The sequence below is a fragment of the Ursus maritimus genome, unplaced genomic scaffold, assembly GCF_017311325.1.
Source record: "Ursus maritimus isolate PB19 unplaced genomic scaffold, ASM1731132v1 scaffold_3, whole genome shotgun sequence".
Lineage (NCBI taxonomy): Eukaryota > Metazoa > Chordata > Mammalia > Carnivora > Ursidae > Ursus > Ursus maritimus.
Genome location: NW_024425563.1, coordinates 82654657 through 82681807, shown reverse-complemented (window position 1 = coordinate 82681807; position 27151 = coordinate 82654657). Strand labels below are relative to the sequence as shown.

At 37.6% G+C, this 27151-nt stretch overlaps 2 protein-coding genes across 3 annotated transcripts in view; one reads left to right on the top strand and one right to left on the bottom strand.

The window, feature by feature from the left end:
* TMEM60 (transmembrane protein 60) lies at positions 1-4013 on the bottom strand. The gene is made up of 2 exons (XM_008686169.2): positions 3853-4013; positions 1-696 (listed from the first exon to the last, which is right to left on the bottom strand). The coding sequence occupies exon 2, from the start codon at positions 644-646 to the stop codon at positions 245-247; it is 402 nt and encodes a 133-aa protein (XP_008684391.1). The 5' UTR covers positions 647-696; positions 3853-4013; the 3' UTR covers positions 1-244.
* Positions 4014-4469: 456 nt separating this feature from the next.
* The window catches only part of PHTF2 (putative homeodomain transcription factor 2), a 114618-nt gene continuing 91936 nt past the window's right edge, over positions 4470-27151 (top strand). For both annotated transcript variants that reach the window (XM_040644321.1, XM_040644322.1), the window contains exon 1: positions 4470-4601. The gene's annotated coding sequence lies outside the window, so the exon portion shown is untranslated. The remainder of the gene's footprint in view (positions 4602-27151) is intronic.

The window sequence follows — 27151 nt, the reverse complement described above, 5'->3', positions numbered from 1 at the left end:
TAAGGTCAAAAACAAACTTTATTTATATAGGGATAGTAAGGGTATTAATAACTGAAATATTGAATAATTAAGCTTTGGGTTGACCAGAAGTCCATGATTCACAAAGACTATTTTATGGAAGCAGTATAAAACTACATTTGGTTATTTTTCTCAGTTCTCTGGTATTCTTCAAGCTTGCAAGGATTCAGAACACTTTAATGATAGCTTGTTGAACAGCAATAAAATGAAATGATGTCCTTAGAAGTCAGTCTCTCACAAAAAAGACGTTATATCCGAGTTCTATCAAAGCCCCAGCCAGTAAGGCCCATAAAGGAATGAAGACATAGGACAGATTCATGGTAGTAAACTGTTCCAGTTTAGCACAAAGTGCAAGGCAGAAGGCTAATTTAAGTAACATTGCAATGAGGTACCAGGCTTTTTTTTTAATGTTGTGTGATCCATGTCGAGGGTCAAAGCCAGACTTACATCGCCCAGCCATTTTCACAATCAGCATGACAAGAAGGATAGTATCAAATATCCAGACTGGAATAAATATGAGGAACCAGTTCCAAGGTGCCTTCTCATCCAGTTTCAACACCAACATGATCAAGAAGAGTAATGTGAAAAGCCAGGTGAGTAGTACTCTCTGAGCCAAGGACATTCTCATTTAAACAGTTTAAAGAGGCTGTTGCAGAGTCGAAAAAAGGGAAACACACCCTAAGAGAAGGAAAAAAAGTCAGGATTGTTTTTGTATCAGAAAAAAAAAAATCACTTCCATTCCTGGTAAACAAAGCTGGCTCTTCCCCACTCACAAATTTCCTAATTTTGAAAACATTCTATTATTCTTCCTTTCAAACCCTGTAAAATTTGTAGCCATCTTTGACAACATTACATTCATCATTCCATATAGCCCATGACAAAATACAATAAAACTTTTAGTTTATCAACTTTTAGTACATCGACTGGGCATAAGCTCTATTCAAAATATCTGTTCCTTTTTCATTGCTGTCACTCAAGTTCAGGTATGCATGACTTTATTCCTGTACCCCAGGGATATTCTTAAATTCTATTTGTACATCTGTACATCTATAAATTTTCATTCAATTTCGAGATGTACTAAGAAAAAGCACTCAAAATGAAAGTAGTGAAAAAGGAGGAAGTAGTCACCAGTCAAGGGAGGAGTTTTAATAAGGAGGAAATAGGTTAAAAAAATTCAGATTTAATACAGATTCTATTATAAATTCTATTTAATATAGAATTAAGATTGTAAGGAGACCATTGGGCTAAATAATAAGAATACATTGATAATACTGGATTTTCACATAGTTTAGTCTGTGGGTCTTTTAAAATTAAACTTTCTCACTGCAATTCTTATAAATACCTATTAGTCTGAATTTTTTCTTTTTTACTACTACTCATTACATATTTTTTGGTTTGTGGTATAGATCCTGATTTTTTTTGCTACTTGGTATCGAATAATCAAGACCACTTAAACTTTTGACATTTTGTTATTAGATGCTAAATTATTCAATAATGTAGCCTCTTTCTTTCTCTCTTTCTTCCTTTTTTAAAGAATGTGGGGCTTGAACTTAGGCCTCTGAGATCAAGAGTTGCATGCCCTACCAACTGAGCCAGCCAGGCAACTGGAAGTTATTTCTTATATCCCTAAAATATAAGAACTGTCTATAGATCTGTCTTACTGACCTATATTTCTGTTTTGCACTAGTACTATATGACTGTGACGAGATATGTTCTAGGATATACTCTAATATCTGAAAGGACTAGTACCTACTACTCATGGATTTCTTTTCCAAAGTATTTCGCCCTTTCATTTTTTTTTTCACTGCTAAAATCACTAATTCTTAAAAACCTGGAATTTTGATTGGGACACATTAATCTATAATACACAGGTATAAGCATTTATTTAGTCTTCACATACAGGATGACACTATGTTCTATACTTGTTCAAGCTTTTTATATCAACCTTGTGACCGTTTGGAAAAAGGGTTAAGTAGAATGGAAATCAGAAGCCAGACTGCATCAGCTGGGTTAGGAGTTAAAGAACATAACAAAATGTAAACAGCTGATAACACTTTATTCCTCTGAAACATTCGGAGAAGAAAAGATGAAAGATATTATAATGAGACTGAGAAGGGGTTAGGAAGAAATTTTTCAGTAAAGGAAGAATCTAAATATGATTATAAAATGAGGGGAAATAAGCCACAAAGGAGTGATAGACTGCGAGAGGACACTTGATGGAAAGAGGAAAACATCAGAAGGTGGTGGGGTAGCAAAAGCATGAGGGGTAGCAGTAAAAATGCAGGAAGAAATAAGAAACATGGAAAAAGTGAAGAAACTGGCTAGATGAATAAAATGTCCCAGACTAGCATATTTAATTAATTATATTTTAAAACTAACTGCGAGGGGGTCCTGGGTGGTTTAGTTGGTTGGGTGTCTGCCTTCAGCTGCGGTCATGATCTCAGGGTCCTGGGATCAAGCCCAACATCAGGCTCCCTGCTCAGCGGGAGGTCTGCTTCTCTCTCTCCCTTTGCCCCTCCCCTGCTTGTTCTCTCTCTCTCTCTCTCTCTCATGAATAATCTTAAAAAAAATAAAGCTAATTTTGATATTCTTTGCTACACCTCTACTGCTTTAAACAGTGGGTGGCTATCATGGGGCAAGAGCGTGTATCTAATGTTTTACTATATAGTGCCTTAGGATCTCCTAACTCCCCTCCTCCCCTGATACCCATCTGCTAGCACTTGTTTACTTAGCTGGCAGATCGGATGCTTCATACTGCAGTATGAAAAGCAGATGCTTTTGCTCCCAGGAAGGCATTTTCTCCAGATCTCTTTTCCTGACCAAAGGCTGCCATAGTGGGATGTGGGGCTGACTTTGGAAGAAGAGGTGTGAGGGGTGTGAACTGATTTTTAACTACAAATGGATTTCATGCTGTAAATCAAGTTTGCTCAAACCTGATCTCCAATCTTTCTGGACATTTTTGTGAACCTTTAAAAAGTTTATGATACTACACTTGTTTAAACCCCTTTTCCATCAGCCATTGGATGAGTCAGGGTTCAAATTTTCACATGTAGGACTGAGTAAGCAACTGGTCATAGAAACGGTTGCTGCACTCAACATAGGTACTTTAGGACTGGAGATGGAAGGGTGATATAAAGAGCATATAGTCTTGTGGCTTCAAGTTTTATAATGTGGGATGCAACAAAGTTCTGTATGCACTTATCTTCTCCATTGCCCCAAAATGGAAATCGAAAGGGCTCTGCCCACAGTTCCAGCATCTAGCTGTTGTGTGTGCACTCATTAATTTGCCCACGGTGCGTTCTACACCACCCCCATTTCCTTCTCTCGCTACTGCCAACACTCTTCCAAATGAATTCATCCCATCTCAAAGACAGTTTTGCTTAAGAGCCCACAACACAATTCCTCCAAACAATGAGTCGCTTTCGAAAGGCTCCTGCAACAACAGCCTTGTCGAAATTAACCTCCCTTCAGAGGAACAGCGCTCTGCTTACAACTTACATGATTTTTGGGCCTTCTTGTCCCTAGAACTTCTCGACATTCCAAAACTATTCTCGCCCTTAGTCTTCAAACCCCTATGGTCCGCCCTAATTCGGACTATTCTCATTCTGCGCTTTGGGCCCAGCACATTTTGGGAGCTTGAACGCGGTTTCTTGCACACGATCCAAAACGCACGCAGAAACCTGGTGCCAAGCAGGTGTCTGTATGTTTGGCAGAGAGTGTAAGGGGGTGGGAGGCAGCGACAAACCCCCTGAGGCATCGGGAAGCCAGCGCAGGGGCACCGGGTGAGCAAATGCACCTCCGGAGAATGCCGGCCCACTGGAGCCCGGGACTCACCTGGCAGCGCCGCTGGCCGGAGAGCGGGGAGGAGCACGAAGATCAGAAAACTCGCCAGTTTGGATACTTGGCCTTTTCCACGCTTTCTCCTCCATTAAATCCAGAGCCCGTCACATGATAATCAAGAAAAAGATCTCAGTTCCGCCTCCCAAACCACCGCGGTGGAGTCTCTGTGTTCTACCTCAGGGCCACGCCCACATCCGGGGCAGGTTCTCACCGCCCCTGGGTCTACCCTCTCTACGTATAGGTAGAGAGGATGCCAATCTGGTTCCAGAGGCCCTTTTCCCTGTGGTAATTGGACCATTTGGCCACCAGTGCGAACCAACCGACCTTTTCTTACGTTCGGGTTCGTCAAAACGGCGGCTATAAAAGAAGCCACTAGGCCCGCCTCTCTACCGCTACGGGCTAGGAGGAAAGTCAGTCTAGCACAGCCTGTAGTATCCGTGGTCCCATTGGGCCCACAGATGCCAATCTGACCAGCCAGCGCTCAGCTCCGCCCCCGAGGGGCGCCCCGCCCCTTTTCTCGCCCTCCCCGCCCCTTTTCTCGCCCTCCCCGCCAGCGCGCGGAGACTGCAGGCTCCGGCGCAAAATCCTGCGGGAGAGGGGGTGGGGCGACAGCTCTGGAGGCAGCGCTCCCGCCGGCAGCCTCGTTGTGACTCCTCCGGCTCCCGCAGCGGCGGCGGCGCTCGCCTCGGAGTCTCCCGCGCGCACCCCAGCCGCCTCCTAGTGGCGCGGCGCCTGCTCCTACGGTAAGAGCCGGCATCACCTCCGTGCTTGGGCGGGCCGTGTGGAGGTCGTTGGGTTCTGACAGAATCCTGGGGATGGAGCAGGACGAGGGAGGAAAGCGGCGGGCAGGATGGAGGTGGGGGCTCCGGGGCCAACGCAACGCCCTCCGCCGCCGGTGACTTCCCCGGCAGCCGCTGGCACCTGCGCGCCGGGCTCATCCGTGGTCACCTCCCATCATTTGACCGGTGGCAGAGGCTCAGCCTCCCTCCTCCCGAGCCCGTGCCGTCCTCGAGCCTGGATGGTGACGGGCCGAAGCCCAGCGCCGCCTCCCGCCCCTCCGCCCCCTCTCGCGGCCCCTCTCCTTCGCTTCCTTCCCCTGGCGCTGTGCTGGGGGCGCGCCGGGTCCTGGAGGGCGTGCAGGGGCATCGGGTGGCCGAGCCGGGCGGGCGGGAGAGGTCAGCTAGCGGCCGGAGGAGCGGGCTCGGGCGGAGGGGCGACTGTGCGCACGCTGTGCGCAGGCTGGAGGGAGGGTCTCTGCCCTGCACCCACTGAGCAGGCAACAGTTTAGTTCTCTGATTCCAGCACTGACTGCGGAGCGGGTGCTGAAATCCTCTCAGGGGCCTTAAGGGCTGTTTCCCCTCTGGAAACAATACTGCAGTCCATTAGCTTGTTTTACCTTTTCTTATTTTTATCTGCCTAATGTTGAAAGCCAGTATTTTGGTATTGTTCCTTCGGGTCATGACTTTTAAACTCAACACCTTCTATAACTTTGGAGAGCATTCTGTCACTGATCCATCACTCTATTTTTAGCCTGACCAAAAAAAAAAAAAAAAAAAAGGACACACAAAACCCCAGACTACTTTATATCATTATATACTGACTGGGAAGTAAAGGATCTGGAACAATTTATTATTCTAAGTATTTATATATCAAGTAATTTTTAAATTCGTGAATTATTAAATATTTTGTAATATATACTTGCTGTCTTTGTTTATGATATATCCTCCTTAATTTAAGGTTGTTTTGTTAATTGTGTGCTTTGATTTTATAGTTTTTGGTTAGCTTGAGCCAACTAGATGTTTTAGGATTTTTCTTTTTTCTTTTTTTTTTTTCCTCCTCTAAGACTTTGGGTATAGCCATAGTATTTGCTCTTGTTTTTAGAGATAATGCATGTTTTAAAAAATTTGTTTCCTCCCCAACTGGATTTTTTTCATAGCTTTTTTAAAGTTGGAAGGGGGAATTCTGAGAATTTGGAAACTGTACTTTAGCCTAAAGAGCTGTAAAATAGCATAATGATTTGAAATCCTAACTTCTTGGAGTAAACATTGCTAAGTTTAAGAGAAGAAAATGGGTGTCCCCTGTCAGTTGTAGTCGCTCAGCCTCCAGATTCCAGAGGAAAGCCATCTAGAGGTCTGGGGAGAATGAGCCATGCCTGAGACCAGACAGGCACAAGGTGGTTCCAGGAAAATTTCTTGCTGGGTAAATAGCCTGCCTCCCCCACAGGTTAGTTACGTGCATGCATCAGATAGTATTAAGTTAGGCGTTAGTAAGGTAGGAAGTGTCTTTTCTAACTTTTACCACTTTCTGATAGGGCATGAAAATGTAGTAAAGGAAAAAAGTATAATGTACAATGGGGGCACTCTTGTATAGTCAAACATCCCAGAGTAAACTTTTTTTTCAGTTCAAACTGGCAGTGGACAGTTGGCCCTAAAAATCAAGTAGGTGGTCTGAGCAATTTTTATTTTTTTATTATTTTTTAAATATTTATTTATCTTTTGTTTTAAGTAAGCTCTACATCCAATGTGGGGCTTGAACTCACAACCCTGAGATCAAGAATCCCATGCTCTACTGACTGAGCCAGCCTGGCATCCTGGCCTGAACAATTTTATTTTCCCTTTTTGGCCTGAACAGTTCTTAAACCAACGAACCTTTTTGCTAGCCCATTTAATACAAAATTTCAAGGAATTTATAATTAAAAAGGCTACAGTAGACTAAGCCAAAGAAAACTTAGGGCGACATATATCAAAAATGAGGATCGAAAGATATTTGGATTGCCTCCATACTATCTTGTTTAATCTTTATAATGCACAGTACAGGTATGTACTGTGATTACTGTTCTGTTTTATAGATGCCTTAACCAAAACTTAGCTTAATTCATTTGTTCAAGATTTCTCAGCTAATAAGTTAGTGGAGGTGGGATTCAAATCCAGGCAATGTGATTACAAAGCCTAACATCCAAGCCAATATGCTTTACCACCATAGTGGCTTCTTAGAGACCTGGTATAAGGAGACTGATTGGTGGAAAGTAATGCTGCAAAATCATAAACTGAATAAGAATATTGTACATATTCAGTAACACTTTGAGTCACTGTAGAGTAGGCACTGTTGAGTATTGCTGGGATGTAAAGACGGAGTCGCCTTTCCTGTCTTTAGTGGGAGAGAGAAATAAATAATGATGATAAAATACAATATATACTATAAGAGAGTGCTAGAAAGTCTGTGATTTAATGGAAGATAATTCAGTTGAAGTTTAGACGTACCCACATTTGAATTCCTGTTTGGCTTTGCGACTTTAACATGATAGTAAGCCTTTTTCAGCTTCAGTTTTCTTATCTGTTAAATGGAGAGGAATTACTTCAAAGGGGAGTATTAAGCATTAGACAGAGTATGTAAAGTACTGGCACACTGGTAAGCCCTGAATAAAGAAGACTGAATAATATTCATAGAGTGGAGAGGGGTTGGAGGTGTTGTGGGGAGCTATCACTGGAGCCTTAAAGGGTAAGTAGTAGTTTTCATTGTTGGGGAAGGAGGGCATCCCGCACAGATAGAACAGGAGGCAGGGTCACAGAACAGGAATATGGATTGCTGAGGGAATGGCAAGTAATTGTAGCTTTGTATAAAAAGTATTTGTAAAGGTCAATATTTAAATGGTAATTGTGTATAAATGTGGCTGGGCAAGGTGAGTACTACCCAATTTTGGCAGTTGGAAATTGCATATTAGGTATTAAAATTATAGGAAATCCTCAACAGTTTGTGCATTGTTATATTTTTATTTGATATTTACCATTTAATACTTATTTTCCCCAGTAACAAATAAAATTTCATTTCCAAACATGTCCAGCTAAGCACTTTGATTATTTGAGTGCAATATTTCATTCTAGGCTATAAAGGAAGACTTACACCACTAGAGGCATTTGCACTTAATTTGTGGAATGTATTTTGGAATTACTTAAAAAAGAAGAATCTTAAAGTGGCTGTTGCTTCCCTTAACCCCTTTGCCTAGTATGTAGCCACATAGGGCCAATATTGCAAACTACCCCTTGTAAATATGCTGACTGCTTTTTCTGAATCTAAATTTGAGACATAACGGTGGGACAGAATGTTTTAAATTGGGGCTGCTCTTAAAAAAATCTAAGAAAAAGTCCCATATGTATATCTTCCTTTTGGGTTAGCACAGAACCATGAGTACTTCCATTGGATATATAAATGTAAATCATCACTTCATGACCAGAATTATTTGACTCAGTTGAAAATATTAAATGCCATTTAGGAAAGCTGCATTTTTATTCCCACTTGTTAGCCTCATACAAATTGCTAAAATGCCACAAAATATAGAGATCAGATTTCACATGAGAAAAATGGACTGCTTCCTATAACAGGTAGTTTTAGAGCACTAGGAAAGAAAATATGCTGGACTTCATTCTGAGTAGTGAACAGGAACTGGGCAGGAAATGGCTGTGGCTGAACCACTACCTGATAATAATCATAACACGATTGAATTTGACATTTAATGAGAGGAAGTAAAGGGGGGGAAAAGTGCACTGTATGCAGCTTTCCAGTTTCAGAAATAGTAGGGGAAAGGGCTGTTAAAAGTGTTTCTACAGAAATTTTGAAGATATGTAATAGGCACTCATATTTGTTGCATGAATGAGCACCTTAGTAAAACATTCCGTAAAAGGTCTGTTCCAGATAGCAAAAAACTTACTAAAGTTGCGTGGCACGAGTTTTGGTGCTCTGCAGACCTAGGTTCAAGTCTCAATTCTACAGTCCATCAGTTGTGTGACATTGGGCTCATTATGTAATCTTTTCGAGGTTCAGTTTTATTTAGTCATAAAATGGAGATATTTACTGTGTAAGATTTTGAAAATTAAAGGAGCTAATGTATGTAAAGCATTTGACACATTGCCTAGCTTATAAGACATGTTCAAAAAATGGTTGTTGCTATTATTTGACTAAGTTGAACAGGTGTGTTTTTTATTTTGTCTTATTTTAATTAATTAATTAACTTATTTATTTTAGCGAGGTGGGTGGGGCAGAGAGGGAGAGGCAGAGAGAGAATCTTAAGCAGGCTTCATGGAGCAGCCTGGCACAGGGCTCAGTCTCACAACCCTGAGATTGTGACCTGAGCTGAAATTCATTTTTTTTTTATTTTAAAGATTTTATTCATTTATTTAACAGAGAGAGACAGCCAGTGAGAGAGGGAACACAAGCAGGGGGAGTGGGAGAGAAAGAAGCAGGCTCCCAGCGGAAGAGCCTGATGTGGGGCTCGATCCCAGAACTCCGGGATCACACCCTGAGTCGAAGGCAGACGCTTAACGACTGAGCCACTCAGGTGCCCCTGAGCCACTCAGGTGCCCGCTGAGCTGAAATTCAGAGTTGGAGGCTTAGCTGACTGACTAAGCCACCCAGGTGCCCCAAATAGGTGTTTTTTTTTTTTTTTTTTAATACAATTCTCAAATAGAGTAAGGGGAGCCAGAAAATGGCAAACAAATAAAACCTTAAGAGGAGACAATAGGATGTTATACAGGCAACAGGCAGAGTTGAATAAAAAAATCGAGTCATTGCAGCCACATACAAAACAAGGGATAAGATAGGGAAAGGGCTTCATAGTCTCAATTTTTTTTTCCTGAAGAAAGTAGGTCAGATTCATTAAACCAGATAGAGTAAATAAATAAGGTTTTGCTCTTCTTAATGACAGTAAAAGGAATACTGAAATTGGGTCTCTTGTACTGTGAGTTTAGTATATACATGGAAAGGGACTTTTTTTTCTCAAATCCCTTAGCCACATTCTTATCTCTGAAATTCTTTTAACAGATAAAAGCCATTAATTTTACAGTTATAGAGAAAGCTTTAATTGCAAGTAATCTTGGGAGATAGAGCAGGTTAATTTAACTACATATATTTCTCAAGTATTGATCCCATATTCCCATTGCCTACTATATATCTTTTGGGCAGTGACTGTCTAAATGCATCATGCATTTGTTGGAAAATAAACATATGTTCTCGTTCTCCAATCAGTTTCTTCTCTGTATTCCTTATCCTAATGAGTAGTTCTTCTGTTGCTCAAGCCAAGAATCATGGAGCATCCTTACTCTTTCACTCTCTGTACCTTTCATATCCAGTCAATAACTACATGTGGTCTTTCTTTCTCTTTACTAGCTATCCATCTTTTAACCATGCCCTGTCCCAACACCCACCCCTCATTGACACTGACTTATTTTAGACGCTCATCATTTTTTCCCCAGATTATTATTAGTCTCCTTGGTTTTAATTTAGCCTCATATTAATCAGTTCTTCACACAGCTTCCTTCTAGAATGATGTTGCTGAATACTAATATAGTCATATTAAAGTTATATTCTTAATGCCAGCACATGATGATAGTTAATAAATATTAGATCCTTCCGTGTATCTTAAACTTAAGATAATACTAAGTGACTTGTATACCAATACCTAGAGTTTTCTTTGTGGGAAAGGTATTAACAACTACTTTAATTTCATTAATAGAGGGCTACTTAATTTATTTATTTATTTTGTTTTTGAATTAGCATCAATAGTTTGCATCTTTTTTTAAGATTTTTTATTTATTTGAGAGAGAGAGAGAGCCTGAGCAAGGGTGAGGGGTAGAGGGAAAGGGGAGAGAGTCTTCAGCAGACCATGCTGAGCATAGAGCTGGACTCGGGACTCCATCACAAGACCCTGAGATCATGACCTGAGCTGAAACCAAGAGTTGGATGCTTAACAGACTGCTCCATCCAGGCACAGCAATAGTTTATATTTCAAAGAGTTTGTCTATTTAAGCTGTTAAATTGTCATAAAATTGTTCATAATATTCTTTTATTATCTTTTTAATGTTTTAAGATCTATAGCTATGTCCCCTCTCTCATTCCTGACTGTTAATTTGTGCATTTTTTTCATTTTTTTCCTTTTCAGTTCGGCTAGAGATTTGTCTGTTTTATTGATATTCAAAAGAGTGGCTTTTGGTTTTCTTCATTGGTCTTTTTCTCAATTTCAGTGATTTCTATTCTTTATTAATTTTCTTTCTGTTTTTCACTTTGCATTTTATTAGCTTGAATCTTAAAATAAAAACTTCATTAGTTTATTGTCTTCTGATATAAATGTTTAATGCTATAAAATTTCCCTCTAAATAGTGCTTTGGCTGTATCCAATGAATTTCAATATGTTGTTTTTTCGTTTTTACATAGTTCAGAAATCCTTGCTGATTTTATTTGTGATTTCTTCTTTGACCCCATTGGTTATAAATGAGTATACATATGGGATTTTTCAGGTGTTGATTTCTGATTTAATTTCACTGTGCTCAGAGAACGTACATTGTAAGATTTGAGTCATTTTAAATTTATTGAGACTTGTTTTATGGTCCAGAATATGGTCTGTCTTGGTAAATGATTCGTGTGTACTTGAAAAGAAACTTGGGTGGAGTGGCTATAAATGTCAGGTCAAATTGATTGGTAGATTGCTCAAGTTTTCTCGGTCCTTACTGATTTTATGTGTACTTGTTCTAGCAGTTTTTAAGAGAAGGGTATTGAAATCTCTGAATAGAATTGTGGACTTGCCAGTTTCTGCTTATACTTTCATCAGTTTGGCTTCGTATATTTTGAAGTTCTGTTACTAGATGCATGCATTTTTAGGATTATTGTGATTTCTTGATGAATTGGATCCCTTTATCATTGTGAAATGGCTCTCTTTATTTCTGGTAATATGCCTTGCTCTGAAATCTACTTTGTCTAGCTTTCTTTTGATTGGTATTAGCATGGTGCATCTTTTTCCATCCTTTTACTTTTATTCATTTGTGTGTATTTGAAGTAGATTTCTGGTAGATGGCATATAGTTCAATCTTTGTTTTTTTAATCCAGTTTTCTAATCTTTGCTTTTTAGTTTAGGTCATTTATATTTAATGTGATTATTGATATTGTTGGGTTTAAATCTATCTTGCTATTTGTGTTTTATTTGTCCATCTGCTTTTTGTTTTTGCTCTTTGCCTTTTACTTTGCATTTTTTGAGTATTTTTTTATGACTGCTTTATATCTTTCTTTTGGCTTTTTATCATCTATAGCTTTTTTGTTTTGGTTTGTTTTTTGGTTTTTTTTGTTTGTTTGTAGTGTTTATATGTATCTTTAACTTATCACAGTTTATTTTTGGGTAAAATACCACTTCACATATCAAATAACAACCTTAAAACACTGTAGTTCCATTTCTCCTTCTCATTCTTGTGTTATTGTCATACGTTCTAGTTCTACATATGCTTAAATCCCACAATATATTTTTAGTTTTTTAGCTTTAAATGGTCAGTTCTCATAAGTGGATTTAAAAATAACTTTTAGAAAAAAGGCTCTTATTTTCACCCACATTTGTCCCATTTTCAAGGCTCTTCCTTCCTTTGAAATTCCTTTTCCATCTGGTATCATTTTCCTTTTGCCTGAATGATTACCTTTAGTATTTATTGTAAGCTGAATTAGTGCTGAGGTGTCTTTCAGCTTTTATATGTCTGAAAAAAACCTTTTTTTTTGTGCTTCAGTTTTCAAAGGTATTTTTGCTGGGTATAGAATTCTAGATGGACAGTTTTTCTTCTTTCAGGACTTTAATGATATGGCTTTAATGATGCTCCACTATCTTCTCGTTTTCTGACATGAAATCTGCTGTTATCTTTATTTCCATATACTGAAAGTGTTTTTTGTCTCTGGCTACTTTTAGAATAATTTCTTTAACACTAGTTTAAAGCACTTTTATTTTGAGGTGCTTTGGTGTAGTTTTATGTTTATTATGCTTAGGGTTAGTTGAGCTTCTTGGGTTTGTGGATTTATCATTGTCATCAAACTTAGAAAAATTTTGGTCATTATTTCTTCAAATAGTTTTTCTCTCTTCCTTTACTCTCTCTTTTCATTTTGGTACTCCACTTACACATATGTTGACGAACTGATATTGTTTCACACCTAACTAATAATGGTTTTTTTTTTTTTTTCATTTTTCCCCTCCTTGTTTCAATTTGGATAATGTCTATTGCTATGTCTTCAAAATTACTAACTTTTTCTTATACTGATTTTTAATCTGCAGTTAATCTTATCCATTGTATTTTTCTTGTTAAACATTGTATTTTTCATCTCTAGAAGTTTGATTTGAATCTTGTTTATATCTTCCATGTCTTTCCTTAGTGCTCATACTTTCTTCTTTTACTTTCTTAAATATATGGAGTCTATGATAGACGGGGTTTTTTTTAAATCGTGGTTAAAAATGCATCACATAAAAGTTATTATCTTAACCATTTTCACCCTTTTTAACCAGTTCGAGAGTATTAAGTAGATTCACATTGCTGCGAAACAACTCTGGAATCTGAAACACCTCCTCTTTTCTCCTTCTGCCACATCCAGGTAACTACTTTTCTACTTTCTGTCTTTATGAATTTGACCACACTAGGTACCTTATATAAATGGAATCATACAGTATTTGTCTTTTTGTGACTGGCTTATTTCATTCGGCATAATGTCCTCAAGATTCATCCATGTTGTAGTTTATGACAGGATTTCCTTTAAAGCTGAATAATATCTTATTGTATATGTATACATCATTTTTTGTATCCAGTGATCCATTGGTAGATGTTTGGTTTACTTCTACCTCTTGGTTATTGTGGATAGTGCTGCTCTGAACATGGGTATGCAAAAATCTCTTCAAGATCAAGCCTTCACTCCTTGTAGATATATATCCAGAAGTGGGATTACTGAGTCATATGGTAATTCTATTTTTAATTTTTTGAGGAACCTCTGTACTGTTTTCTATAGTGGTTGCACTATTTTACTATTCCACTAACAGTACACAAGGGTTCCAGTTTTTCTACATCATTGCTTATTATTTTCAGTTTTGTTGTTATTTTCAGTTATTTTCACTTGTTATTTTCAGTTTTGTTGATAGTGGCTATCCTAATGGGTGTGAGATGATATCTCATGGTTTTGATTTGTGTTTCCCTGATGATTAGTGATGTTGAGCACCTTTTCATATGCTTGTTGGTATTTGTACATCATCGTTGGAGAAATGTCTATTCAGGTCTATTGCCCATGTTTTAATGGAGTGATTTTTTGTTGTTAAGAAGGAGTTCTTTATATAATTCTAGTTATTAATTCCTTATCAGCTATATAATTTGCAAATATTTTCTTCCATTCTATGGGCTTTTCACTCTATTGATTGTAGCCTTTGATGCACAAAAGTTTTTAAGTTTGATAGAGGCCCATTTACCTACTTTTGCTTTTGTTGTCTGTACTTTTGGTGTCATACCCAGGAAATCATTGCCAAGTCCAAAATCGTGAAGTTTTGCCCCTAAGTTAGTCGTCTAGGAGTTTGTTTTATGTCTTTATTCATTTTTTGTTAATTTTTGCATGTGGTATAATGGGCCACCTTCATTCTTTTGCATGTGACTCTCTAGTTCTCCCCGCATCAGTTGTAGAAGAGTCTGTTCTTTCCCATTGAGTAGTTCTGGTACTCTTGTCAAAGATCATTTGACCATCTACGTGAGGGTTTATTTCTGGACTCTGTTTTATTCCATTGGTCTTTTTTTCTGCCTTTATGCCAGTAGTACACTGTTTTGATTAATATAGCTTTGTAATATGTTTTGAAATAAACTGTGAGTCCTTCAATTTTGTTCTTCTTTTTCAAAATTATTTTGTCTATCTGGGGTCCTTTGAGATTCCATATGAATTTCAGGATGGATTTTTCTATTCTTGCAAAAAAAATACTGTGGAATTTTGATAGAAATTGTGCTGAATCTGTAGATCACTTTGGATAGTGTGGACTTCTTTAATAATACTAAGTCTTCCAATCCATGAACATAAGGTTGCTTTCCACTTTTGTCTCTTTAATTTTTTTCAGCAATGTTTTGTATGTAATACCTGTTTTAATGTCCTTCCTTACTTATCCTATCACTTTTGTCATTTCTGGGTCCATTTTTAGAACTAATTTTTCTCCTTCTGAGAGAAGGATTCTATTTTCCTATTTCTTTGCATGCTTACTCATTTTTGTTTGGATATTAGACATTGTGAATTTTGTTGTTTGGAGCTGCCTTTCCTTTGTATTACTTTTAATATTTTGAGGTTTCTTCTGAGATACAGTTAAGTTACTTAGAAACAGTTTAATTTTCCAAGGCTTGTGTTTTAAGCTTTGTTAGGTGAGACCTGAGCATCCTTTAGTACAAGGTTAATTTTTCTTACTACAGGCACAATGTCCTTCTGAATATTCTAGCTGTTGCCCATTGTTACACGATTACTTCACTCTCTGAACTCTTAATCACCCCTGGGTGAACTTTGGTAATTGTTTCCCTTGCTCCTGTCTAGTAGTTCTGTCCCTGGTTTCAGATAGTTTCCCTGCATACATGTTTGATCAGTATTCAGCAGGAGAGTCAGGGGGAATGTTCTACAGAACTCCAGAGCTTTCTTCTTTCTGGTACTTTGCCCTGGGAACTCTACCTGCCTTGGTGTTCCTGAACCCCCTATCTGTCTTCTCAATTTGGGGAGTCTGTCTAGATCTGATTTTCCCATGTTAGTATTATATCCCGGAAACTCTACACTTGGGAAGTCATACAGCTTACTTTTGTTGCCTCTTTCAGAGATTGTGCTGCCTATTGCCCAGTGTCTGAAAGCTTTTCACTATTGTGTCCATGTTTTTAGTATTTAAGTTGGGAAAATTAATCTGGTCCCTGATACTCCATAATGGTTAGATTAAGTATATTAAGTTTTAAAATCATAATTTTAATGGTAAGTACGTAAAGTACCATTTTTTGTTGTTTTAATTAAGTCCCATGATTTCAGAATGTATTAGCTTTGCATATCCAGAACCAAAGTAAACCATATGTTCTGATTGGATGAATGTGTCTATGTTCATCCTCCTCAGCATTCCTATTTCATTTAAAACAAGTGTAGGAATGTATGATGAGTTAAAAGGTGAGCAGCTAATTGCATTTTCTTCTTTTATAAACTCAGTTCTCATGACAAAAATTGTGTGAGTGTGAAAAACATGATTAGATTATTACTAGGGGAAATTAATGAGAAGTGTTTATTCCTCTAAGGGTGTAATCATTCAGATTTTTCATCATTGGAAAATATTTGCAACAATGACAAAAATGCTGCTATGATCCAGAGTTATCTTTTATATTTTGAGCAGTCAATTTAACTTAACTTTGAAGTAATAAGTATTAAACATTGTTAAAAATCTCTGTGGGGGAAATGGGCTTTAAGATATTAGAAGAGTGTATCTAAAAATCTGCCTCCTCATTGATCATAGGCAACTGAAATGACCTTTTTCTTTTGATGGAGGTGGATTTGTAAATTTGTAAAATCAAAACACAGAGATAGTTTTCTTGTGCTTATCCTGTTCTTTTCCATCGCTGCAACCACACTAAATGAGAAAATAAGCTTAATTATAAGAGGAAGGCTTTATGTATATTAAGTTGATGGTTTGTGTATAGAAGATTAACATGAAAAAGGAGGTATTTTAAAACTGAATTAAAGCTTATTATAGCTATTTTCTTTTTTATTTTGACATAATTTCAGACCTTAAGGAAAAGTTATATAAGAATAGTGTAGATAGGGGTGCCTGGTGGCTCCGTTGGTTGAGCATCCAACTCTGGATTGAGGCTCAGGTCATGATACTGGAGTCCTGGGGTTGAGCCCTGCATCAGGCTCCAGGCTCAGTGCGGAGTCTGCTTGGGATTCTCTCTTTCCTTCCCCCTCTGCCCTTCCCCCATTCATGCTTTTTCTCTCTGTCTAAAATAAATGAAATCTTAAGAAAAAGAATAGTATAAAGAATTTCTTTGTACCTTCAACCAAATTTAACTATAAACATTTTCCTACATTTGCTTTATCCTTACTTTTTTCCATATGTACATATACATATACATATTTCTTGACTCATTCGAGTCATGATAATCCTTTACCTCTGCTTACCTCAGTTTTATTTCCTAAAAACAAGACAATTCACCAACATAAGCAAAGTACAAGTGATCAAAAATCAGGAAATTAACATGGATACAATACTATTATTTAAGCTGCTGATTTTATTCACATTTCACCAATTGTCACAGTACTATCCAGATAGCAAAAGAAAATCCAGGATCACACATTGCATTTAGACATCATGTCTCTTTAGTTTCCTTTAAACTGGAATATTTCTTAAGCCTATGTTTGTATTTCATGATACTGACATTTTTTTAAGTGTTGAGATGTGATTTTGTTGAATGTCCTTCCATTTTACTTTGGTTGATTTTTCTCCCATGATTGGATTCAGGTTATATACTTTGGGCAGGAATATCACAGATATAATTTGTGTTTTTCGCAGTGCATTATATCAAGAAGCAAATGCTACAATTTCTTATATTACAGGTATTGATAACTTTTGATCATTTAGTTAAGGTGATACCTGACAGGTTTCTCCAAAGTAAAATCACTCTTTGTAGCTAATACGTATCTGTGGAGAGATATTTTGATTATGTAAATATCCTATTAACTCTCAAACTTGTCCGTTACCTTTAGTATTTATTGCTGTTTCTTGCATGAATCAGTTATTAAGTTTGTTGCTTAAAAGTTCTTATCCCAGGGGTGCCTGGATGGTTCAGTAGGCTAAGCATTGACTCTTGATCTCAACTCAGGTCTTGGTCCCCGGGTTATGAGTTCAAGCCCTGCATTGGGCTCCACACTTGACATGAAGCTTACTTAAAAAAAAAAAAAAAAAAAAAAATAGTTCTCATCACAGAGGCGCATGACTGGCTCAGTCAGTAGAACATGCAACTCTTTATCTAGGGGTTGTGAGTTCAAGTGCCACGTTTGGTGTAGAGCCTACCAAAAAATGTTTGCTTCACAAGGAAAAAAAAATTGTAATTGAAGTAATAGATGTTAACCGGATTTATTGTGGTGATCATTTCACAATATATACATAAATCATGTTGTACAACTTATGCAGTGTTTTGTATCAATTATATCTCAGTAAGACTGGGTAAAAAGATTGTCGCCAAATGGTGACTTTTTTTTTTTTTTTCTAATTCTCTAATTTCTTCTGTGTTAGCTGGCTTCCTGCTATAATGGAAAGCTTCCCTCTCATTTCATTCATTCACTCATTTATTCGTTCATATCAGTATAGACTCATTGATTCTTACTTTAACTTTTGACAATGCCCGTATCATTCCTTGAGCACCTTCTTAATTTCTGACCCCATGCTTGAGATGTTCCAGAATCATTTTGTACTGTCTCTGTGCCAGCTGGAATCAGACATTTCTCTAAGGAGCCTTGGTTTCTTTTACTGTAGAATGGTATTTAGAGATTTGGTTGCTACATGTGCTTATTGCTACTAAGGAATCATTGCTTCTAGGCCCTCTCAGTGGACATAGCTAAATGTATATGTATGAGTATGTATGTGTGTAGATCTGTGTAATATGTCTTTATTTTCAGAAAGGATTATTGAGTTAAGCCGTGTCATGGCTGCTAAGGATAAAAAAGTGAATATATTCTTAAGCTGCATGACCAAGTGATCATGTCCCAATTAATAGAAGTTATAAGTCTACTGTGTTTTGTATTGTTCAAATAAATAGATTATTTTGTTGGCCAACTAGATTTCAGGAATTATTTAGATCTTATCTGGTGAGGAAGATGACTTGGATGGTGAGAGGAATGGAAATCATGTTCTATGAAGAACAGTTGAAGGAGCTACGAACATTTAGTCTGGGAAAAGAAAGATTAACAATAGCACATATTTATTATATTATTGTATTTGAAGGCTGAAGATGTGGTAAATATATTTTATACTCATTTGGAGCATATAACTAATACAGGTGAATGGAACTTAAGAGAGATGTAATTTCTCTCTGCATAAGGAAAACTTTGAGGCAGACTCTTTTAATGGAGTGAGCTGCCTTGAAAACTTCAGACTCAGTTATTACCTCTAAAATCAGAGGGAAAGTTTGCCATTTTTATATAATTAATTCATGCTGTGAGAAGTTGGAACTACTTGAAAGACAGCTTAGTATGCTATACTTAGTGGCTTAGTTAATTGTATGTTTCACAAGATGCATCATGAGGAGAGGATTCTGTTCTAAATAAGTGTAAGAAATAATATGTACATAGTCTTCTCTTGGATATTTATAATGCACAGGAGAAGGCTCTGAGAAGTCCTTAAGTAAGGAAACTTTTATCTGACTTTTTCTAAACTAGTAGATTTAGGGGACAGGTTAGGCTGCAGATGGAATCTACATACATGGTATTTAAACCAAGATACCTGAAGTGATCATCAAAGGATTAAATAAAGCCAGAGAAGATGTCCAAACACTGAGCTCAGAGAGAAGAAGAGAGTCAGCAAAGAAGCTGAGGAGTAGCCAGAAAGTCAGGAGCAAACCCAAGAGAGGTTTCCTAGAAGCTAAGTGAATAAAGTGTTCCAGGAGGAGGGAACATAATCAGCTGCATCATATACTGCAGGTAGGTTGAGTACAATGAACAACTGAGACCTGACCATTGGATTTAGCAACTAGAAGTCATTGGTATCCTTAAAGAGAGCTTTCAGTAGAGTGTAGGGAGTAAAGGCATGGTCAGATTGAAGAGAGAAGGTGGAGAAATTGGAAGAGATAGCAAAGCTTTGCTGTGATGGAGAGATGAGAAATGGAATAGTTGCTGTTGTTGAGCACCTACTGTTGTCTTTTATTGTTGAAAAGATAAGGCAAAAATGAAAAGAATAAACTATACGTAGTTGAGCTCATGATTCTGGTTTAAGTAGTATTGTAGCATGTTTATAAAGTGCTTTTCTCTGTGGTATGGATTTGAATGGGCTGAAAATTGAACTATTGGTTTCCTGATTTATAGAAAATTCCCTCAGATTAGAATGTAGTAGGTTAAGGGGCACCTGGGCGGCTAAGTCAGTTAAGTGTGTGCCTTCGGCTCAGGTCACATTCCCAGGGTCCTCAGATCAAGCCTCACATCAGGCTCCCTGCTCAGTGGGGAGTCTGCTTCTCACTCTTCCTCTCCCCTGCCCCTCTCCCCCGGTTCATGTTCTCTCTCTGTCTCAAATAAATAAAATAAAATCTTAAAAAAATAAAAAAAAGAATGTTGTAAGTTTAGTGGCTGTTAAATTGTGTTGCATTCCTGAGTTTCCAGGCAGTTAGGCCACTTGGCTTGGTAGTTAGCAGTAATATGGAACAAACCCCCCAAATTTCTTTTTTATTAATACTGAGTTGATGATGTGGACATATTAATAATGGTGTTAGATAAAATAGTGAGATTTGTTGGCCAGCAATATTTTCATCATTTTAAAAATGACTTGGTTTCCGACAATAGTTTGGTTGTCCCCTAAGAAGTATTCTGGTACATAAAAGCCATAAATCCTAGTTTTAAATTGGCCACTGTGACTATAGGACAGGAAACCCAGGGAACACAATTTGGTTCTCATTTCTACTTGACTATTAACTCTCCATCTACCTTCTTAGAACTAAACTCAGTCACTAAGTCCAATTACAGTTGATTCTTGTTTTTCACAGCAGTTGTGTTCTATACGGGGCCAGTGAACATTGAAGCCTAGCTCCTAGGGGAAGCACAGGGTTGAGTTCCTGTGAGCCACTGGTCACAACATTTTCATCAACTGATCGATCAGTACATAACCTTGCTTCATATGTGTTACTGCTTAAAGACATCTTTATTTATTGTTGGTTTATTAACATTGAATTCATGGCCAACAGCACTATAACTCATATGTAAATGAAACTTATCTAGCACGCATTTTCTTCATAAGGTTTATCAAAGCCTTCTTTTAAAAAATTTTTTTATTTAAATTCAATTCAGTTAACATATACTGTATTATTAGTTTCTGGGGTAGAATTCAGTGATTTATCAGTTGCATATAACACCCAGTGCTCATTACATCAAGTGCCCTCCTTAATGCCCATCACCCAATTACCCCATCCCCCCCACTCACCTCTCCTCCAGCAACCCTCAGTTTTTTTCCTAAAGTTCAGCATCTCCTCCCTCTCAGTTTTCATCTTATTTTATTTTTCCTTCCCTTCCCCTGTGGTCATCTGTTTTGTTTCACATAATAAGGACATCATATGGTATTTGTCTTTCTTTAACTGACTTATCTCACTTAGCATAATACACTCTAGTTCCATCCACAACATTGCAAATGGCAAGATTTCATTCTTTTTGATGGCTTTTGAGTAATATTCCATAGTATATATGTGTATATATATATATATATATATATATATATATACACAAACAAATACATACCACATCTTTTATATATATATATATATATATATATATATATATATATATATATATATATATATATATATATATATATATATATATATATATATATATATATATATATATATATATATATATATATATATATATATATATATATATATATATATATATATATATATATATATATATATATATATATATATATATATATATATATATATATATATATATATATATATATATATATATATACACAAACAAATACATACATACCACATCTTTATCCATTCATCTGTTGATGGACATCTCAGCTCTTTCCATATTTTGGCTATTGTGGACATTGCTGCTATAAACCTTGGGGTGCATACACCTCTAGGGATCACTATGTTTGTATCCTTTGGATAAATACCTAGTAGTGCAGTTGCTGGGTTGTAGGGTAGCTCTGTTTTTAACTTTTTGAGGAACCTCCGTACTATTTTCCAGGGTAGCTGCACCAGTTTGCATCCCCACCAACAGTTTAAGGGAGTTGACCTTTCTCCACATCCTTGGCAACATCTGTTGTTCCCTGTGTTGTTAATTTTGACTGGTGTGAGGTGGCATCTCATTGTGATTTTGATTTGTATTTCCCTGATGCCAAGTGATATTGAGCATTTTTTATGTGTCTGTTAGCCATTTGTATGCCTTCTTTGGAGAAATGACTCTTTATGTCTTATGTCCATTTCTTGATTAGATTTTTGCTTTTTGGGTGTTGGATTTGGTAAGTTCTTCATAGGTTTTGGATACTCGCCTTTTATCTGATAAGTCATTTGCAAAAATCTTCTCCCATTCTGTAGGTTGCCTTTTAGTTTTGTCGACTATTTCCTTTGCTGTGCAGAAGCTTTTTATCCTGATGAAGTCCCAATAGTTCATTTTTGCTTTTGTTTCCCTTGCCTTTGGAGACGTCTAGCAAGAAGTTGCTGCGGCTGAGGTTAAAGAGGCTTCTGCCTGTGTTTTCCTCTCAAAGCCTTCTTGCATTAGGAGTACTAGACAGCACTTCAGCACTACCCTTAGGGGCTATTTTAAACAAAAAAAAAATTAGCAACAAAAACCAAAAATTGAAAAATTGTCACAAAAGAGACCACAAAAAGGATACTTATTTATAGTATGAAAGCTGTCTTAAGAAGACAGAGCATTGGGGCGCCTGGGTGGCACAGCGGTTAAGCGTCTGCCTTCGGCTCAGGGCGTGATCCCAGCGTTCTGGGATCGAGCCCCACATCAGGCTCCTCCGCTGGGAGCCTGCTTCTTCCTCTCCCACTCCCCCTGCTTGTGTTCCCTCTCTCGCTGGCTGTCTCTATCTCTGTCAAAAAAATAAATAAAATCTTAAAAAAAAAAAAAAAAGACAGAGCATCATCTTGTTCAACCTCAGCTGGAAACCTGCACATCAGGCATCTCAAATTTTTTGCTACTCTGTGCATGTCTAGAAATGATTAAGAAAGCACTATGAGTATTGATTTTGAGCTTACAAGTTAAAAATTAGATAGAAGGCAAATTTGCATATAGCAGAATCTGTGAATAATCAAGACTATATTAGGTGAGAGATGGTTTTCCAAAATGTTAAATGAATATTTTGGAAGATATTTACATAATCAAATCAATTTATGAATATTAGGATTCCAGTTTACTAAAACTATAACTATTTAGAAATTGAAATCTAAAACTTGTAATTTTACCAAAGTTCTACAGATGTGTGTCTTAAGAGTATAATCTGATACCAATTCCAATGTGTATGTTTTTCCCACACCACCAAGCAATTCTCCAGCATTAGCTGGGTGTGCCGTAATTCAACTCAGTTCTGACACTGTCACCTGGAGGTCACCTCACATCCTACCAGTTAAGGGCTCAGTCCCATAAGACTGCTTACCTGCGCCCCACCCCCCCCCCATGCCAGTCACAAGTCCAGGTTGTCACCAGTGCTTCTGACTTACCTATAGGTTGGAGGTTCCCACAACTCCCTCCTGGAGTTCAGTTAATTTGCTAGAGCAGCTCACAGTACTCAGAGAAACATTTTACTTACTAGATTACTGGTTTATTACAAAAAGATATAACTTAGGAACATATAGCTAGGAGATGCATAGGACATGATATGGGGAAAGGGCACAGAGCTTCCATGCTGTCTGAGCACACCATTCTCCCCAAATCTCCACATGTTCACTAACCTGGAAGCTCTCCAAATCATGTACTTTTGGGTTTTTATGGAGGCTTGGTTACATAGGCATGATTGATTAAATCATTGACCATTGGCATTTGAACTCAATCGCTAACCTCTCTCTGCTTGCAGGAGGTTGGGGGAATGTGGGGGGGGGGGTACTAGGACTGAAAGTTCCAACCCTTTAATCACATGGTTGACTCCACTGGCGACCAGTACCCTTGTTTAGGTGCTTTCCAAAAGTCACCTCATTATAACAAAAGACACCTTTATCACTCTCACCATAGGAAATTCAGAGGGTTTTAAGAGCTCTGGGCTGGTAATAGGAACGAAGACCAAATATAGTTGACCCTTCAGCAACAAGGGTTTGAATTCCATGAGTCCACTCATATGCAGATTTTTCCCCCATAAATATGGTACTACAAATATAATTTTTCTTCCTTATGATTTTCTTAATACCATTTTTTTTCTCTAGCTTCCTTTACTGTAAGGAATACAGTATATAATACATACAACATACAAGATTTGTGTTCACCGGCTATTTATGTTAGCAGTGAGGCTTCCAGTCAGTAGCAGGCTATTAGTATTTAAGTGTTGGGGAAGTCAGAAGTTACATGTGGATTTTCAGCTTTGCAGGGGGATCTGTGCTCCAACCCTTCTGTTCAAGGGTCAACTACATTTCTTACTATGAATCAAAATATCACAGAGATGGTTATACAAAGTTTAGGAAAAAGAACAGCCCTAGAGCACCTTACCCACATTTTCACTTTTCCAGAGGCAAATACTTTCAACTTTTTTAGTCGATAAATTTTATTCACTTGTCTTTGTAGAGATGCACGTGACTTTGTCATCTGCAGGAACATGGAGAAATAGTCAGGCAGTGGTATATAGTGAGAATGTGGATCTGCTGTTTTCATAGCTTTCAACTAGACCTCCTTTCGGTCCCACCCTTACTCCAACTTCCAGTGGAACCTGTGCCACAGCCTTTGAAACTTTTGTTGGTTTTTATGGTGTAAATTGGGTTGATATTCTCTTTGGTCCACTGTTGTCTTCTGCTGTCTCAGATCTGCTAGGTCAGTTACTAGTCATATATCTTATTTCAAGCCTCATTTTTATTTTTATTTTCTCTCTATTCTCCCTGTGCTTATATGTGTATGCCTTTGCTGTAGATTCAGTTATATATTGTAAAGGAGTAAAGTTAGATGCCTGTGTTTCGTCTGCCTTTTTCCCCCTGCTAGTTTGAAATACTTAAATCTAAAATTACTCTTTAAGTAATTAAGTCATTTGAACACCGCTGCTGATATGTTCTCACGATTTAATTTCCTAATGATCGTGTTGTAGAAATATCTGAAATGACTTGTCAAATAGGTCAGAACAGGGAGAAAGTTATTTTAGACAGAGAAAATATGGCAAGGACTAGAAGGCAAGCATGAAAGCGTATGGTACATTCAGAAGCCCACATGGCTAGATTGTAGGCTAAGTATATGGATGACAAATTGGAGAGGGTAGGTGAGAGGTTGTGCATGGGAGAAGATAAAGATGATAGATGCTACTGATTGTAAAGGTGATAAATCTATGATCAGGTTGTTTTTAAAAAAAGGGTCTTTTCTCTATTGTACTGATTAAACTATTTTCTTAGGCAATGGGAAATCATTAGATAATTATAAGGAGGAGATAGACATGATGAGGCCAGGAGGTTTGAAAGTGAAGTAGTAGTAAGAGACTGTTAGATAGTCCTGGTAATAGATGATGTGGACTTGCACCAGGTCTGATAGTGGGCCAGGGCAGGGTTATATGAGAGGTGTTTTGGCAGTATGAGAAATAGACTATATTAGTTTATTCCTTCATATTTATGAATGGTTCCTATGTGCCAGATATTGAACGGGTGCTGGTAGGAAAGGGAAAGANNCAAGAAAGCTTTTAGGGTTCTGTGCTTGAATAGCAGATAGTAAAAGAGGAGTCCATTTGAGGAGGGAAATGCATTTTAGTTTTATTTTCTTGAAGGTACTTGTAACAGGTTCACAGAAGAGCTTAATTTATGGTCCTGTATTTTCTGTCTAGTATCTTGAATTTATAAGAAGTGAAACTGGGTGTCTTCCCTTTACTTCCTCTGTTAGGAATAACAGAAGTAAAAGTGCAGCTGTTGTTAGTTTTGTTAAAAAACAAAATTAAACTGAGTGATTTTAAAGATTCGGTTGGCTTTATTCTATGATTCATGAATTAGGTGGTGTCCCTTGTAGCAAATAGAAAGGAGCTCCAAAGAGCTGAACAAAATGGAAGACTTTTATAGGCAGAAGGGGGATGGAAGGGGTCTATTAGGCAGATTACCTCACTAATGCTGACCAGGAAGTTCCATATTCACTGGTTTAAGATTACATTCCTGGGAGGGGATAAGTTGTGGTTACCTTAGGTATCAAGTCTTGGTTTGCTGATACGGTGTTAGCCAAGTGACTCCATTTTGGGCTTGTTGGCTTTTTTTTTGTTGCTGTTAACACTTTACAGCTCTGTCTTAGAATATTTAAATTTTACTTTTCAGTTGAGTCAGTAATTTGAAAGAGTACATTTAGTGCTTAAAATGTAAGCGTTGAAAAAAAGTAAATGTAGGGATTATGAGTAAAAACGAAGTAGGATCACAGAGCTTTTCTTCACTAAAACAAAAGAAAGAAGGCAAGAGTAGGTGGGGAGAGGGGAGGGCAAAAATTGGAATAAAAGAGGACAAAAAAGGGGTATGTGTGACCTTATGCCAAATACTGCAAAAACTGGAGGATGAGGAAGGAATGTGAAGATACCGGCTGTATAGCACAAGGTTTGTGATTAGAATCCCATATTCCAGAAGCCAGACTAAGGAAAGACAAGGCCTACAAAACAGTAAGCATGCTCACCAGTACTCTCCAGGGAGGCAGATCTAAGAGGTGAGTAGGGAGTGAAAAGTCAAGGAAAAATCTTTGTGAGAAGATCCTATATACTAATGCTGAGACTCACAGAGTCAGAAAACATTGCCATTTTGAATTATGCCTTGATTAAGGACAGGAGCCAAAGCCCATGAAGGTACAAGAGCCCTCTGACTGGAGGGATGGATCCTAATACAGGACACTTAATGAAATTTCAGCAGTGGCTATACTCAGTCTAAACTTAGCTCTCCCTTTTCCTATTTCCTGCATCTTTGGGTTATAGAAAAATAGATTAAAAGCAGTATCCAGTTCTCAAACTGAAGATTGTGTGTATGTGTGCATACACATGTGAGCACAGAAATAAAAATGGTCCTAGCTAAGTGAGAAGGGTATAGAGATTGTCAAGCAGAACCAGTTGGATGTCAGAATAAGCAGGAGCTCAGCATAGGCTTCCCCATGTTAAAACACGATCAAGATTTAAAAAAAAAAAAAAAAAAAAGCATGGCAGCTCTGCAAATATGCCACAGGAAAGAAATAAAGGAAAGAAATGACTATTAAAAGATGTCCTGCATCAGGATAAAGTGTATCCCTGAAATAGAGATTACAACAAACAAAACAGAAAAAACTACTCAGAAATATAATACAGACGAAAATTTCTGAAATGAAACATACATTTACAAGTTGAAAGGCACTAAATACCAGGGAAAATTTTTTTTGAAATGATTAAAATTGACTATACCCTAGTTGTTAGTAACTTCAAAAATGAGAGAATTATTTTGGCATCCTGGTCAAGAAGAGAACATGACCTACAGAAGCAGGGATAAAAATTTAGCTGGCTGCAGACTCTTCAATTATGGTCAGTTCCAGAAGACAACAGAACAATGTTTACAAAGTCTTGTTGGGAAAAAAGGGTGAACCAAAAGTATGCCGAAAAGTATCATTTAGATTTGGTTGGCTGCTAATAACTGTAGCTGTT